This window comes from Leopardus geoffroyi, chromosome A1, assembly GCF_018350155.1.
Source record: "Leopardus geoffroyi isolate Oge1 chromosome A1, O.geoffroyi_Oge1_pat1.0, whole genome shotgun sequence".
Classification (NCBI taxonomy): domain Eukaryota; kingdom Metazoa; phylum Chordata; class Mammalia; order Carnivora; family Felidae; genus Leopardus; species Leopardus geoffroyi.
Window position 1 is genome coordinate 156,616,414 of NC_059326.1, and position 16,762 is coordinate 156,633,175.

Here is a 16,762-nt window from a genome sequence, read left to right on the forward strand (position 1 = left end):
ACTTTGAATTCACAGCAGATGACCATTTCTCCCACTTTGCTGAAAGAAAGAGGCCATGTGTACTTCCTCAACACCCACCCTTCCATCCTGGATCTCCCATGAAACTCAATCCCTTCTCTAGTGTTCTTCCCTCCATCTATCCTATCTCTTCTGAGACCTTGAGCTTGTACTCTTTTGGCTCTGTAAACCCACCTTCCCCCACTTGTTCCTTCTGAAATAGTGTGAGTTCCCCAAGACTAAAACAACACTCAAATTCCTGCCAAGATCCTAAGTTCTTGTCCTTCCTTCCCTCCTCTTCCAGAGTGAGGCCATTCTGAAGAGCAGTCCATACATGCTGCCTTCAACATACCCTATGCTTTCTGCTGTCACCACTCTAGGGAAACTACAAGCACCAAGGTCTTCACTAATTGAGTCATCAATGTTCATGACTTTTTCCCTCAGTTATCATCTTCCATGAGCATTTACCATATTTAATTCTAGTAATACGTTTCTCAAAACTCTTGGTTCCCATAACAGCAACCCTTCTGATTCCCCTCCTACCACTCTTATGATTCCTTCTCAGCCATATGCTCTGTTCTTCATCCTGTCTTGCCCCTTAAATAGAGGCATTCGCCACAGAACTGTCCTTGGCCCTCTTCCCTGCACTCTCAACAGCCTCTCTGTTTCAGTAATTACTTTTATCTGTAATTAGTACTGCTCAAATTTAACTTTCTGGCCATAACCTCTTCTTTGAATTCCAGATTTATATTTCTAGTATCTACTGGAATACCTAATTTGATGGCCTGGTGACATTTCAGATTCAACATGTTAGAACAAAAGTAATTTCTTTCCTTCTAAAATCTATCCCTACTCAGACTCTCTCTCTTCCATTTAATAACATAACAATCTTCCTGGACTCCCATGACCGATAATGTTGCTGTTGCTGCTAACAATAATGATAACACCACTCTAATAACATTATACTTATGAAATTTGTTTTATGATAAAGACATCATTATAAGCTTTATACATATTTACTCATTTAATCCTTATAACAAGATAAGGTAGGAACTATCATTAACCCCATTTTAAAGATGAGGAAACAGAGGGATAGAGGTGAAGTACTGTGCCTAACAGCATACAAAAGCCCGGTTCCAGAACCAATACTCTTAACCATTATGCTACCCTGTTTCAAAAAATCTAAAGCTAATTTTGGAGGCATTCTTAAGAACACATTATAGCTGAGAGTCGCTGGAAGGCGGCTCATTTGAGGTATGAGGGACTTGAAACCAAGTCGTGGTTTTAGGAATACAAAAGAGAGTGACTGATGGGAACACATTGGAACTCTGTGATGATGGAAACTGCATTCAACTCTGTATCATCCTTGGCACCACGTGTAATGACTGGGTCTCAGAGACCAGTGAATGGGAATGGGAATATAGAATGAATTCTATACATAGGGAGCAGAAAGTTCCTTTTAATATCATACTGGCAAAGGTAGATCCAATTCTGTTTCCTTATGGGATATGTAAATATGAGGCAAGGGATCAGAAAGGTATTGGCAAAATGAAGATGACAGGACAATCACTTTTCTTTTGCTAAATAATATCCAGTATACAACATGGCTAGTTGGAGTGGTTATGGGACTCTGATATCTGAATTGCTGTTTTCCATTCATACACATAGAACTTTCTATTCACTGAGCATTTAACCAAATGCTTACTATTTATATACCATTATGCTTAATATGTGTTATAATACTGTTTTTGTCACTATGGCTTATAATGTTTTTGTGGAGACTTACACATTAAATTAAATAAGACCATGAATTAATTAATTAATACATAAATGTTGTAAGAATGTGGCAAAATGGTTTAAATCATGGGCTTTTGGAGTCTAGACAGAACTGGGTTCTAATTTCAGTCTTTAGTTGTGACTTTGGACAAGTCACTTAGCCTAGCACAGTGGATGATAGAACTACTTAATAGTGTTGTCGTGAACAAGAAATGAGATGATACATGTGAAGTGCTCAGTATAGTGCACATAATTTTAAAAAATGGAAGGGAAAATAGATGAATATCAACTGAGGAGAAAAAACACATTATTGTGTGTTTTGAAGTACAGTCATCACTGGCTAAAGAGTTAATTGGCAGGATCTGGGGTGGGGAGCAGATCCCAGCTGGGTTTTAAAGATGAATGGGTCTTGCTCCTCAGTGCTACCTGGGGAGGTGGCAGCCATCTTTCACTCAGCATCATGGCTGACCTCAGACCTCTGGTGAAGCCCCAGATTGTTAAAAAGAGGAAGAAGTCACCCGGCATCAGTCAGACTGGTATGTCAAAATTAAGTGCAACTGGTAAAAACCCAGAGGCATTGACAATAGGGTGCGCAGAAGATTCAAGGCCAGATCTTGATGCCCGACATTGGTGACAGAAGCAACAAGAAAACAAAGCACATGATGCCCAGTGGCTTCCAGAAGTTCTTAGTCCACAACGTCAAAGAGCTTGAAATGCTGCTGATGTGCAACAAATCTTACTGTGCAGAGATTGCCCACAATGTCTCCTCTGAGAACCACAAAGCCATTGTGGAAAGAACAGCTCAGCTGGCCATCAGAGTCACAATCCCAATGCCATGCTGTGCAGCGAAGAAAATGAACATACAGACAGTTTATGTGCACATCATGTCTGTGTTCATAAAACCATAATACTACAAAAAACAAAAAGGATGAATGGGTCTTGAATAAGCAGAAAGGGCACTTCATGTAGACTGTAAGAGCATATCAGGAGAATCTTAAGAGGAAGATACAAAGTAAGGAAGAGTGCAACTGCAAAATCTATAGAATTTTTCTTATAGGTTAGAGAAAACCACCAAAAATGATTCGAGTTTTTGCATCTTCATGAGTAAAATATTTGCGCTACTGGTAGAAATTCTTGAGCTACAAAGGATGCTTTTTTGAGAGGAAAGAATAGAAGTTCAGATTGAAATATACTGTGTTTGGGTTTATGATGAAGCAACTTTCAATGTACAAAAGGGTGGAAAGACACAAAAGACTTGGGACAGAAGGCATAACCAGAAATGTTTAGCTCAAGAAAAGGAATTAGGCCTCATTTCTGTTTGTATCCTTCAGAGAACATAGTGTAGTGCTTTGAATGTTACAAGTACATAATACTTGTTGCAGTGATGAAAGAATACATGAATCAAAGTAAAGATTTTGGAGTTATCTTCCTTGAAGTGATAGTTAAAATTGTGGGCAAAGATTAAGAAAGAACAAAAGTGGGAGATACACAAACACTGAAGACAAACAATGAACATGGAAGTGTTAGAGTAAAAAGACCTGAGGGTCCAGGGAGATAGAAGGGTATATGATTAAATGGTGGCTAAGATAGCATTGAGCTCAATGCACTAAAAAGGTAGAAGGCCGAATGATGTTATTAATGTCTTCAGGGAACAAGTTCAGGGAACAGTGTTATAAATGGAAGCCACGAAGGAAAGAATTAAGATTGAACAAAAGAGGGGAGTAAATGGAGGCAACAGATGTACAGCATGTCTGAGATTGATGGTGAACAAAGGAAAAGAAACCTACTCTCTTACAATGTATCTATATTTGATGCACAGAACAGACATTTGTCATAGGTACACAAATATTTATTACGTGCATACATGCATGAATATGTGAATGAAATAATGAATTGAATGAATCATTCATACTGAATGAGAGAAAAATACCCTATCTTGATTCCTTTTTTCTTTTTTTTTTTTTTAATTTTTTTTTTTCAACGTTTATTTATTTTTGGGACAGAGAGAGACAGAGCATGAACGGGGGAGGGGCAGAGAGAGAGGGAGACACAGAATCGGAAACAGGCTCCAGGCTCTGAGCCATCAGCCCAGAGCCCGACGCGGGGCTCGAACTCACGGACCGCGAGATCGTGACCTGGCTAAAGTCGGACGCTTAACCGACTGCGCCACCCAGGCGCCCCGATTCCTTTTTTCTTAATCAGAATACTTTCACCTTCATTTCTGTGCTGTATGTAAATAGATGCAAACATACTTAAAGGTGACAAAGTTGGTCAACTCTTGTAAAAAAAAAAAAGTTGATCTCTTTCTAGCATATTACTTTTACTTGTTATGGGAAAAGATTCACACGGGAAGTTCTATCATTATGATTTAGATTGTGGGAAGGGAAATGTTTAGAAATAAATACAAGGAATTTTAATTTTCCTATCAATTGTTTTCACATAAGCTATAACCCTTCCAAGTGGCTCCCATGTGGATAGTCTCTTTTATTAAAACTAATTGTTTTGTATGTTTGGAAAATGCAGTTTTATTATGAGGGAGAAAAGTTTGTATACTATCATTACAATATAAAAAGTAAACATGACTTATGGAAACAAAGAAACATCTGAAATCAGTAAGCATCTGTTTACTTGTCTCTGTATAAATGAAAAACAGAGATCAAGAAAATATTTTAGCTATGGGTTTGTCTTTTTTTAATGCTCTGAACTTCATGCTGAGTGGGGAAAACTCATGCTTGATACATTCAACTTACAGTACGTTTTCAAGGTGAATTACTAAATCCTAAGAACCTGACCTTCTAATGAAGGCACTGAGGCAAGCACAGAGTTGGTGAAGAAAACCACAAAGATATAAAAATGCATAGATATATGATCAACCAGGGACAAACTCTGATAGAATTATCACCAGATCTCTACAGACAAGGTATATCTATCAAACATGCCTACCATAAGCTTTGATTCCGTTAATTTCCTGAGAAAAGACATCAGGTAGAGTTCTGGATGCCAGGTGTGTAAACACTAAGAGATTGTGATATTGCGATATCTTTTGTGCAGAAACCCGAACACAACGCAACCAGATGCAGAAGTGAGTTTCCATTGGGAATGCTACCCACCCTTTTACTACTGGTACCATTATTTAAACGTTTAATGTAGGAGAAACTGAAGGCCAAAAAAGAACATGCTTGCACTTAATTTCAAGTGACAGCTAGTACAGTGCATTAAAGGTGTAATACTATACACATGGTAGTTATATATAAATAGTAACATTAAAAAGGGGTTACAACATCCCTAAGACATCCTAAGTCTAAAACACTTAAAAAGCACATTTGCAGTACAACTTATCTTAAATTATTTTAATTGGTTTCAAGACGACTTCAGATTACCGATGGGCTTTGACTTTTTCTGATTATAAAAGAGAAACACAGATGAAGGCTTTTTAGGCAGCCTAATACTATTCCCAGGTAGACTACCACCTAGCCTGTGTTACTTAAATATCATTAACTATCAACTAACATTATTTTTACATAAATGTTTTATGTAAATTTTGTTTTCCTAAAGTTGTTAGTCCTCTTCCTCTTAACAAATATAGCTAATGCAAAAAAAAATTTTTTTTTTCTTTTTTTGTGTTCATTATCCAGGAACTTTTCTAAAGAAAAAGGGGTGTGTGTGTGGGGGGGGGGCAGAGTGACAGAGCTTGGATACTTAGCAACCATTTTACTGTTGAGAGTCTTTTTTTTTTTATAGTATGAAAAATAATCCAGTTACATTCTTTAGCTCGATTACTCACAAATAACTTATCTGAAAAAAAAATCAAGTAAATCTGTCAGTCGGGGAAGTTTATTTTTCCATGTGTTATCTAGAGATAAGCCAGCCTGTACTATTAGATTTCCACTGACATAATTGTGCATGAATTCTGATCTGATTTGGTATTACATGGTGCAAAAGGTGACACATTTTCTCTAATATACCCCATTAGAAAGGAAAGAAATTGCCAAAGTATGAAATCTGAGGACCTTGATTCAGAAACTATGTGACTTTGAGGTCAGCTCAAAGGAAAAAAAGAACTTGTTCAACTACCCCAGGCACTGAAGGTTGTGACAAGAAAACCTAATACCTAGGGTAGTTACTCTTTTGGATAATCAATAAAATCTTACATTATCAGACTGCAGCAGCTGTATTTGTTTATTATATTGCCTCGTATGTCTCCAAAATATTCTAGTGTGGAATCACAGAGAAGACAGATGCTGTCTCTGTTTCCAAATCATTGTGATCAGAATACATGGGTAAGATACCAGAACCAAGAAATAGCATATATGTGTATGATGAGCTCAATATTGATTTTAATATCTGCATACTGCTACCTCACTACAGCAGAAAAACATTAGCTCCAAGGATCCTGGAAAAGAGTCTTGACCGAGCTACTTAGAGTTTGTACAACAAAATTTTCAGAGTTATCAGTCATCTTTTAAATCCTATGAGAAATATCCTTGAACAAATTAGTAAAATACCAGATGTGAACTGTTGGCAATTTCAAATTACATTTTCTAAAAAGAAGAAACTCTTACGCTTTAAGAGGGAAATGTTCTGCAATCTCCTTTCCTCACTTGGCTTTTCATTTTTGGCAGCCAGTTAGAGCAAGTAAAGCCTGACTTCCAGGACACTGGACAGTGGCATTTTGTCTTCCTTCACTGGTAGAGGACAATGGATGTCCAGTATAGTCTGAATAGGATTTAAAAAGGATTTTTTTTTATGACTCCTTTCTACATACCAACTAGCTTCAAGGGAGAGTTCAGCTAGATAGTGAAATTTCTGGGCTGAATTCTTATCTATGGACAAAGCAGAAGAAGAAAGATTTAGGTAGCACTTTCAGGTTTTAGCGAAGTAGAGAATGACAATTCAATCAGTCCTTTGATGCTTCTCCACTTGTAAATCAAAAACAAAAAATGAAACAAAAATATGCGGGATGATAAACTTTGGATACACCTGGCAATTTGAAGGCACTATGCTTGTTTAAGTTTTGAGATAACCTAATCGAGCACTATATGTTGATAAACCTTAGATAAAGAGAAAGTCTCCTGTTAGGCAACAGGCTTCATATACCTTAATGCTACTGGACATCTATTAGGAGCTTTTCTTCTTTAGAAATGGTAGCTGATTTTACTTTCCAAAGATGGCCACATAATATCTCCCGTCTCTTAGATTCTTATGCAATTGGACCTTGACACTCCTCATTAAGAGGTAGAACCAAAGCCATCCTCTCCTTGAATCTGGGCTGGCCTTAGTGACTTGTTTGACCAGGAGGACATGACAGAAGTGACATTCTGGGACTTCCAAGCCTACATGATAAGAAGCTTTGCAGCTTCTGCTTGGATCTCTTGAAACACTCACTTTTGGAATCATTCTCCCTCTTAGAATTGAGTTGCCACGTCATGAGAAGCCAGCAACAACCCCTAGTCATCCAACTGAGCCATCTGGAATGTCCAGCCTAGTCAAGCCCTTGGAGGACCACAGCCCCAGATAGCTGGCTAGACCCACAAGAGTGATTTGAGCAAGAGCTGCCCAGGTGAGCCCAGTGAAGCCAGTGAATAATGAAAGACTGGAAATTATTACTTTAGTCACTAAGTGGGTTTTTGTAGGAGGTAGGCACTGGGAGATTGTTATGCAAAACAATGGCGGGCTTTGGAGACAAACAGGCTAAAGTTTGTAGTTTGGTTGTTTCGCTTATTTTGTGACGTTGAGTGAATTACTCAGAGGCTTCAGTCTTTTCATTTTATAAATAGTGACAATAGAAGAGGTTTCTCAACTGACCCATGATCCTCCTGCATCGTATTTTCCTAAAGTTTTAGATCAAAGCCAGAATAAGCATGGCTGTTACATGCCTTTCCTTCTGAACCAACTTTTGAGGCATCAAAAATATTTTGCATCCTTTTACATTGATACTTCTTGCTTCCACATTGGATCTGCGTTCACTTAGTGAAAGCACACTAAATGGGGAAGAGGCCCTGAATATGGACCTGTTGCCATCATTTTTTCAAAGGCTGTCTTAAGACCTAGTGCTGAAGGAAAAGAGGGCTGGGCAGGCACGGAGGACACTTTCTGTCTATACTGACCAGAACATGCAATTTTGCACACCAAGTGACCTAGTCGTCATCTCTGGGTGGGTCAACAGGCCTTACTACAACATGACCAGGAAGGAAAGTTAATTAGAGAGTTAGTTTTCTGACCTCAGTCTCTTCATCATCAGACGAGTTACCTAATTCCCAGACTTACCTTCTTCTTAGATAAGTTAACTTGTTTTCAGATTCAACTACTTCTCTATTTTAGTCTCATTATCTGGTTTCTAATCTTAGCTACTTCCCCACTAGCCAAGTTAATCTTCCTGATACTGAAGCATGGGAATAATACTTGATAAGCCAATACACAGAGTTATTGTGAACATTAAATTAAGGTAAAGAAATGGAAGTACTTTGAAACATGTGAAATGCTTCACAAATACAAGGATATCTCAGCCAAGCATCTTATAGTCCGCAGCAACTCTAAATTTTACCTTATTCTATAGAACATAAATTGTTTCAATAATCTTAGTACATTTACTATTAAAAGTATCTCTCAAATTTGTTTCTTTCTTATTATCATGATTGCTGTTTTCAGTGCAGGCTGACATTATTTCTTGCTGGGAATACCATGGCACCTCCTCGCATATTTCTCTACTTCGAGTCTCATTTCCTTCTTCTTTTTTTTCTTAATGTTTATTTTTTGAGAGAAAGAGAGAGAGAGTGAGTGAGCATGCAAGCAGGGGAGGGGCAGAGAGGGAGGCAGAGGACCAGAAGTGGGCCCTGTGTTGACAGCAGGGGGCCCAATGCAGGGCTGAAACTCACAAACCTTGGGATCATGACCTGAGCCAAAGTCAGATGCTTAACTGACTGAGCCATGCAGGTGACGAAGTCTCGTTTCCTTCTTATTCCATCACCTGCCCATTAGCAGAGTTTTCTTCTTTTTCAAAATTTATTCATTTATTTTGAGAGAGAGAAAGAGAGGGAGAGCATGAGCAGGGGAGGGGCAGAGTGAGAGACAGACAGAGAGAGAGAGAGAGTGAGTGAAAGAGAGAGGGAGAGAATGGGAGAACCCATGAATCATGAGATCATGACCTAAGCCTAGATCAAGAGTTGAATGCTTAACCGGCTAAGCCACCCAGGTGCCCTGACAGAGTTTCCTTCTAAAAGCACAAATGTCATCATGACAATTCCCTATTTTAAAAGAGCCTTTGATTTCTCACTGCTTGAAGACAATTCAAATTTCTTAACTGATGGCTAAAGCATTCACAATCTTAAATTTACCTTTTCCAGTGTCATTTTCCTCCACTTTATGCTCCTACTGTACCAAATACTCCTTGAATTCACATACCACATTTGCTTGTACATTCTCACTCATCCTTCAAGACTTAAACTAAATGCCACCTCTACTGTGCAACATTTGCTGACAAGTCTGTGAAGATGGTCACCTTCCTGTTTTTCCCACCCAAACTCTTTATAACTCTATTACAACATTTTTCTCACTGTATTGTAGTTATTAGTTTACATAATCAAGGGTCCCATCAGACAGCGATTCCTGAAAGGCCCATATTCTGCCATATTTATCTGTCTGCCCAGTGTCTTGTCCTTCACTTTAAGTTTATGGGGAAAAGAAAGCACTTTTCAGTGAGAGAGACCTAACAGCAGAATGATCTGAGACTGGGCTTCAAGGTCTGTGGGTAGATCTGTGAATTTAAGAAGAAAAAAATATTTTAAATTTTCCTTTCTGAGACTTTGATTAGTTTTATTTAAAAAATTTATGTTTTCTTTGAAATTATAATATTAACACCTTGATTCACACCAAGTAATATGGATGAATATTTTATCTGACACTCTAGACTAAATTACGTCATGGTAAAAAAAAAACAAAACAAACAAAAAAACAAAAACAAAAACAAAAACAAACACCTCAAAATCATGAAAGCTTATAAAAATAAAAACACAGGTTTATTTTTTGTTCATACTACATGCCCTTATGGGTTGGCTCTACATCACCTTTATTCTAGAATTCAAGCTAAACAAGGATCTCCTATGCGGACAGTTCCAGCTATGTTTCAGAAGGAAAGGAGAGATGGCAGAGCCAAGGATGGCTCTTGAACCTTTGGCTGGGAAATGGCCTAGGTCAGCCAAAGTGAGATACATGGCCAGGCCGGAGATCACTAGGCAGGGAAACATATTTTGAACAGCGAGCAATCTGATATTGAAGGTAAACAGATAGGTAATATTGTCACTATGATGTTAAGACCTCTAGAATGGTTTACTATGGATAGGAATCTAAGAAAACACATGGTGCTAACATGACTATAGCCATACATCTCTGTTTACCTTGAGTCTAGCTTAAGTAGGAAAATTTCAAAAGAAAAAAAAAAAAAACAGTACCATGAGGTTTTCATATCTATTGATTTTCTATTAATTATGGAGTTTAATGGGATGCAAAACTACAGTATTTCTTACGTGGCAGGATTCTGGCCAATAGAAGTATGCAACCAATAAAATTAAAGGGAGTAGCTCAGGCTGCCTACTGTGAAAATCTATTGGACATTGTGTATCTTTTTTCTTTATATAAATACATTTTGGTTATTAATGACTGGGACTTTACCTGGCTTTGGATTTGCCCCAAGGGAAAAAAAAAGACCTGTATTAAAATATTTTTTGCATCCATCATATCACCAAGAAAAATAACCTACATGTCACTGGAAAGATGCTGGTGAAGCCACACATTTCTTGAAGTTGCGTTCTCATCAAATGATGTCAACACTACAGAATTTCTGACATGTCTTTAATATCTCCCTTTTGCACATAATAATACAAATAGATACCTCTATTTGCATAGCCAACTCCTGTCGACAAGTTCTTACAATCAAAGAATTCCTACTTTGTGAACTTCTTTGAGAATCTGCAGAGTCAATGTCTTTAACATGGTGAAGAATTTCTTTGCCAAACAAATTTTCAGGCAGAATAAAAATCTTGGCACTCTGGGCTCCGATAGAGCATCTGTGATGCTTGGCAACACATCTGGTTCTGCTGCTTTGGTGAAGAAACATGCTTCTCATCTCAACATGCAGTGGTGTCAGCCAGTGTCAACGATTCTGCCAGCGATCCTGAAAAAATTGTGTCTGTTTCTACGGATGTTGTCAACCTCTTGAGAGCCAGAGCTGACACACTATTTCAAGAGGTTTTGTCAAGAAATGGGAGTATAAGAGTAAGTTCATTGCTGCAGTACAGACGATAACTAGCTTTCCAGAGGACCTGTCTTGAAACATGTGATTGACTTTCAAATATGAGTTCTGCTTTTTTGAGGCAAAGGAAATCCAATGATGAGAATAAACCACAGGAAACAGTCCATTCATGGTTTGCTTTACTTGGTGATTATTCTTGCCAAATTATCTAAGGCGATCTTCCTATTTAAATTCTTTTAGCTCAACTGCCATGCAGAAGGGCATGTTGGGGCATTTACCTAAACTTTCTGAGGCTGGAGAAATACTTCTGAATACTGGAACAAGGAGTAATGAAAGTTTTCAATTTGTTTACAGCTGGAAACCCACAGACAGTTGGAATCATAACTCTTCAAAAGTTAATTCTGTCTCCAATGACCCTAACATGGAATCGTGAATATTTAATCCTTTTTTTTAAGCTTATTTATTTTGAGACAGAGAAAGTGCAAGTGGGGAAGGGGCAGAGAGAGAGAGAGAGAATCCCAAACAGGCTCTGCAGTGCCAACACAGAGCCCGATGTGGGGCTCGAACCCACGAAGCTATGAGATCATGATTTGAGCTGAAACCAAGTTGGGTGCTTACCAGACTGAGCCACCCTTAATTAATTAAGGTGCCCCTTATCCTTTAAAAAAAATAATGATGAGGCATTAATGATGCAAACAATTTAAAACATGATATCTTCAGCACAATATGATAGGAATTCAACAAGGACTTTGAGAACTCTAGGAATTTGTCTATGCTTAACCCTCATCTAATAAAGCCACAGCAGCTCCCATTTTGTTTGCTGTTTTCTTTTGCCAAGTCAGTGTTTTAAGCACGTATTGCCATGCAACTGAAAAGTCATAGTCAAACAGATGTCAAAAATAACAAGCCTATTGCTGTGTCAAAAACCACTCCATAATTTCAATATCAAAGCCAGACATCAGCCTTCTTGTAGAAGCTTACTTTTGAGCTGAACTAAACTTTATTTTTACTTGAAAAATTTGCATTTATCTCAGGTGTTTGAGGAAAATAGGCATTAATGTCAAGAGGAAGGTAGTGAGAGGAACAGAGGTATGACTCTATAAAAATACTTTACTCTGAAAAATAATTCAATTTCCATCCATTGCAATACAAAAAGGCATGGAAAAGTTTTTTTTTTTTTTACGTGTTTACATATTTTTTCCCCACCTTGAGGAAAAAATCTGCAGCTTTCTTCAGGTTTTCAAAGGGTCTGTGACCTAAATAGGGCTAATACCCTCTGTCCTGATGCTTTCTAGAATAGAATGAATGTTCTAAGGAAGTGAAATTCTCCTGATGAAAAGTCAAGTTAACCATGCTTTGGTGCTGTACTCACCAATGAATAATACAGGCTCCTCAACAGGAAAGTAAGCACGTGCACTAGAGATGGGTACAAACCCACTCTCATCTTTGGACAAGCTTTTTTGAATAAAAACTAAGGCAATTCGGACAAAAATATTTGCTTTGCTATACTGTTTTAGTTTCCATATTGAATGAAGAACTGTGTAGCCATATTTATATAGAAGAGTAGATTAAGTTAATAAGGAAAAATTAGGAGCTTAGATCTAGTGCTTTAAAACGTACATATATATGTGTGTGTGGGCGGGGGTGGGGTGGGGAGATGCCATTGGAAGGCACCTGTATTAGTTTCTATTGCTGCTGTAATGAATAAACCTAGTGGCTTAAATGACACCGATTTATTATCTTATAGTTTTGCGGTCCACACATTGGAAGTGGGTCTCACAGGGCTAACTAAAATCAAGATGTGGGCATGACTGCATTTCTTTCTGGAGGCTCTAGGGGAGAATCTTCTTCCTTGCCCTTTCCGGCTTCTAAAGGCTGCACACATGTCTTGGTTTGTGGTCACCTTCCTCCATCTTCAAAGCTGGTGTAGCCCTTCAACCCTCCAACCTACCCTGCCCCCCGTCCCCCATCAGTTTGTTTTATTGCCAGTGCTCTGGCCTTGGCTCCATACTCCCCCACATTGGGTGCTGTCCAGCAGCTCCTTCTGCTGCTGTAGTTCTGGGTCTTCAGCTTCTTCTTGTGCTGTTGAGCCTACATTACAGGGCACACCCTCTCTCGGGCTGCAGAACTTCTGGCAGGACATTTTTGAGGGGTTATTACTCGCTCACCACAGTCCTGCTTAGCTGGTATAGTGGGAAAGGGCTGAATGTACACGAAAGCAGTGTGAAGAACTGGAAACCTAGAAGTAAAGAGCTCCTGGCTGGGGATGGATGCTGTACTCCCTGATTATGCTACCAGAATGCCTAAAGAGCATGTTTAAAGTAATTTGCATCTGTTCTTTGATTTTTATTTTCCAGGAAAAATTAGTTTTAAGGAAGGATAAAGATGCTAAACTTGGAAAACCTGAGTTTCAGCCCTGCCTCTGCCACTTATTATCTGTATCACCTTTGGCAATGCACCCATGTTTGGCTGGAGCAGTTTCCCCATTTTTAAATGAAGTTGAACTAGGAGGAGCAAGGAGAAGATGGGCTGGGATGTGCTGAGTGTGTGGGGCTCATGTGTTCGGATGATCTTGGGAATTTTATTGGCCCACAAGGGAGTCCTGGAATGAGAAACACCTGGGTGCCCTGGTGCCAGAAGCCCCTAGTTGTGAACTCTTACTCAGGAGTCTGGCTCACAGCACTTATCAAGCAAACCCCAATCCTTGTGGACACCTCCCCTGACACACCTGTCAGAGTCACAAGGCTGCAGAGCTTCACCTTAGGGGTCCAGCCAGGTGGGGCAGATGGGCTCTGGCCCAAGGGCTGTGCAGGGGCAACACCAGCAGAGGCAGGGTAAGGGCAGTGACTGTGCAGGCAAACTCAGAAGACTTCCTGCCTTGCAGGAGGCAGAAAGCCATGGAGCAGCAAGGCATCCTTCTGACACTTCCCTTGGGCATCCTCTAGTGTGAATGTTGCTATGATTCTAGATGAAGCAGAGTGTTCCTGCTGACTCAAGGTCAGTGTGCTATCTATCACCTTAGTGGGTCTGAGCACCAATACATCCCCTAAAGGAGGAATGGACCCTTCCTTGCTTTTTGCCTATTTTATTCTTTTTTGTTCTTTTCCTGAGAAGGAAGCAACAGGGGAAAGAACATGTTTCCCATCAGGCTTTCTGCATGCCCAACCACCCCTCACCCCAGAGAACTAGATAATAAGTAGGACATACTGTACTATAACTCAGTTTAAAATATAAAGTTTACCTCAGTAAAATATATTTCAGCTTGTATCTCTGGTATGAGATGTTTCCTACAATCTTTGAAAGGATGTGTCTGTGCAGGCAGGCTTTCCTAATTTGTTTACTGTAAGATAGTTATGGCATTGCCTGGCAATAGATACATACAAGGAACACAAAGACTGTTCCATTTTTGTTCCAGAGCCTGAGTGGATCTAGATGCAGTGGCAGAATTCTAAGATGACTGCCAAGATTCCTACTTCCTGGTGTATATGTTCTGTATAATCCCTTCACTTTGTAGGGGAAGGGAATTAGGAATATAATGGTATAGCCATCCCATGACTAGGTTATATTAGATGGCACAGTGGACTTTAAGAAAGAATTATCTTTGGTCGGCATGATCTAATTAGGTGAACCCTTAAAAGGGACTAGGCTCTTCCTGAAGAAAGAGAGTTAAAGTGTTAGAGAGATCTGACAAAAGGGAGCTTCTCCCTGGATGGATATAAAGATGGGAGGGACCATGGAAAGTAACCAGTGGGAGTGAAAAGCCAACAAGAAAACAAAGGCTTCAGTCCTCCAAATATAAGGAACTGAATTCTCTCAACAAACCGAATGAGCTTGGAAGTGGATTCTTCTGCAGAGCCTCAGATGAGAACTCAGCCTGACACCTTGAGTGTGAGATTCTGAGCAGAGAGCCCAGTTGAGCCATGCCTAGACTTCTGACCTGCTGAGTTGAGAGCTAATATGCGTGGCTTGTTTGAAGCCTCTAAGTTTGTGGTCATTTGCAATGCAGCAATAGAAAACTAATAAACTAATACAATGCTATTCCAGTTAAATGTGAATTAAGATTTTTTTAAATAAATTTTCTTCTTGACTTCTCTTTCCCTGCCTTTCTCCAAAGCTTTGATCGGCTCCCCCACCATGGAATTGTTTCATGGAATATAACTAGAACATGTTGCCAGATTAGAATCTTCTTCTATCACATATCAGAGGTATCTCCTCCCCCACCCCATCCTTGATTTGAGATGCAGAGATGTATGCATCCTGGGTATATTGTATACATTTGTAGGGCTGGAGAATCAAAGCAGAAAACAGAGATTTCAAGAATTAAAGCAAACAATCTGTGTATTTTGAAGTAACTCAGATATGTTTCATTCATTGCATCTAGTTATCTTGAAACACAGTAACCTTGACATAATGGCCGAGGAAAAAGGAGAAGCAATGCAAGCATAAATGCCTGAACACTTTAATATCTTTTATCAATAAACATTAGTAGTATGCCATGCGTCTGAATCCATGCTTATCCTGAGGAAAACCTGCATTCTATCTTCTGCTTCCTGATATTGCAGCTGGATCCCATTACAAGGGGAGAACACACCATGGGAAGCATGCCTAAACTTTTTAAGCTACAAAACGAAAGCTGATCTTCATTAATTAGATGTCTAGATTATGCAGATTGACCAATGTATTATTATAAATAACACGGTCAAAAACACTATTAGATGGCTTTTTGATAGGTCCACCAAGGTAATTTAGCTAAGCCTTAAGTATTTACTAAGATATTCTATTAACCACAAAGGCAGGATTTGGTGTCAGGTCAAAAATCAGATCAAACTGTGACTTTGTGGCTGATGGCTGAGAGAAGGCTCTACAACAAAGGGAACTGAGAACAAAGTAGGATGTCTTTCTAACATTTAATTCAGGAGAAATTTCATCTCCGGTAGAGCTTCATCTAGTACTACTACATAATGCAGATAAGTGAAACAAGTCAATGATTCATAACTAAGAACCACCATTTAAAACCCATCTTCTCTGCCTTTGTGAAAAACATGGAATTGGATTAAGAGAGAAGCCACCCAACTTTAGATTCAGGCAAATGTGGACAATGGATCCTAGAATGAAGGCTAAGTCTGAGGATCACAAACTCTCACCTGAATGATTAGCTGTTTTAATAAAAAAAGAAGGACATACGAAAAAAAAATCCTCAAAAGCCCATCGCATGGAAAAGCTTTAGGATCTGGGGTTCCAGGTGAATCGTGACTTAGCTTTTACTAACTTTAACCAAAGTCTTCCCAGGTGCTGAAGTTAGCACTAAAGAAAAGCTCTTACTAAACTGTTATGCGAAGTAATTATAATCTGTGTCCGCTTCAACTTCTTGTACCTGTGTCTTTGCCATCTATATAATTATGTTGAGGGAAAACACTTCGAGCTGAAATGAAATAAACGACTTCGGTTTATGCCCACACGGACCTTGTCAAGTAGCCAATGACTTGCCCTTTCATTGTGAGTGACTAATATCAATGCTGGCTCTAAAGAAAGACACTTTTCATAATCGCCCAACAATCTGCTAAGTGAAAACATATGGATAGGCTTAGGCAAAGCCTGCCAGGGGTCTTTGCTGAATGGAAAACAGGTGCTCTCATTCTGTGCCACGTAATACCCCATTTACCCCCAAGTCCAAAGGTTATAGGACTAATAGCTGCCTTGTGGTAATCAGGGAAAGCCCAGAAACCAGCCTTGGTGTAACAT

The 16,762-nt window shown here is 39.1% G+C and overlaps 1 protein-coding gene and 1 pseudogene across 15 annotated transcripts in view; one reads left to right on the forward strand and one right to left on the reverse strand.

Annotated features, from left to right (window-relative positions):
- Positions 1-16,762, reverse strand: part of MCTP1 (multiple C2 and transmembrane domain containing 1) — a 534,160-nt gene that overhangs the window by 53,773 nt on the left and 463,625 nt on the right. The window contains exon 20 of one of the 15 annotated variants that reach the window (XM_045498444.1): positions 8,788-9,526. The exons of 12 other annotated variants lie outside the window; for them this stretch is intronic. In XM_045498444.1, coding sequence (XP_045354400.1) covers positions 9,479-9,526 — 48 coding nt within the window. In that variant the 3' untranslated portion in view covers positions 8,788-9,478. Of the gene's footprint in view, positions 1-8,787; positions 9,527-9,769; positions 10,943-16,762 lie in introns of those variants that run through there. 2 more of the 15 variants (XM_045498388.1, XM_045498394.1) reach the window with 2 other exon arrangements.
- Positions 2,147-3,134, forward strand: LOC123608462 (annotated as a pseudogene).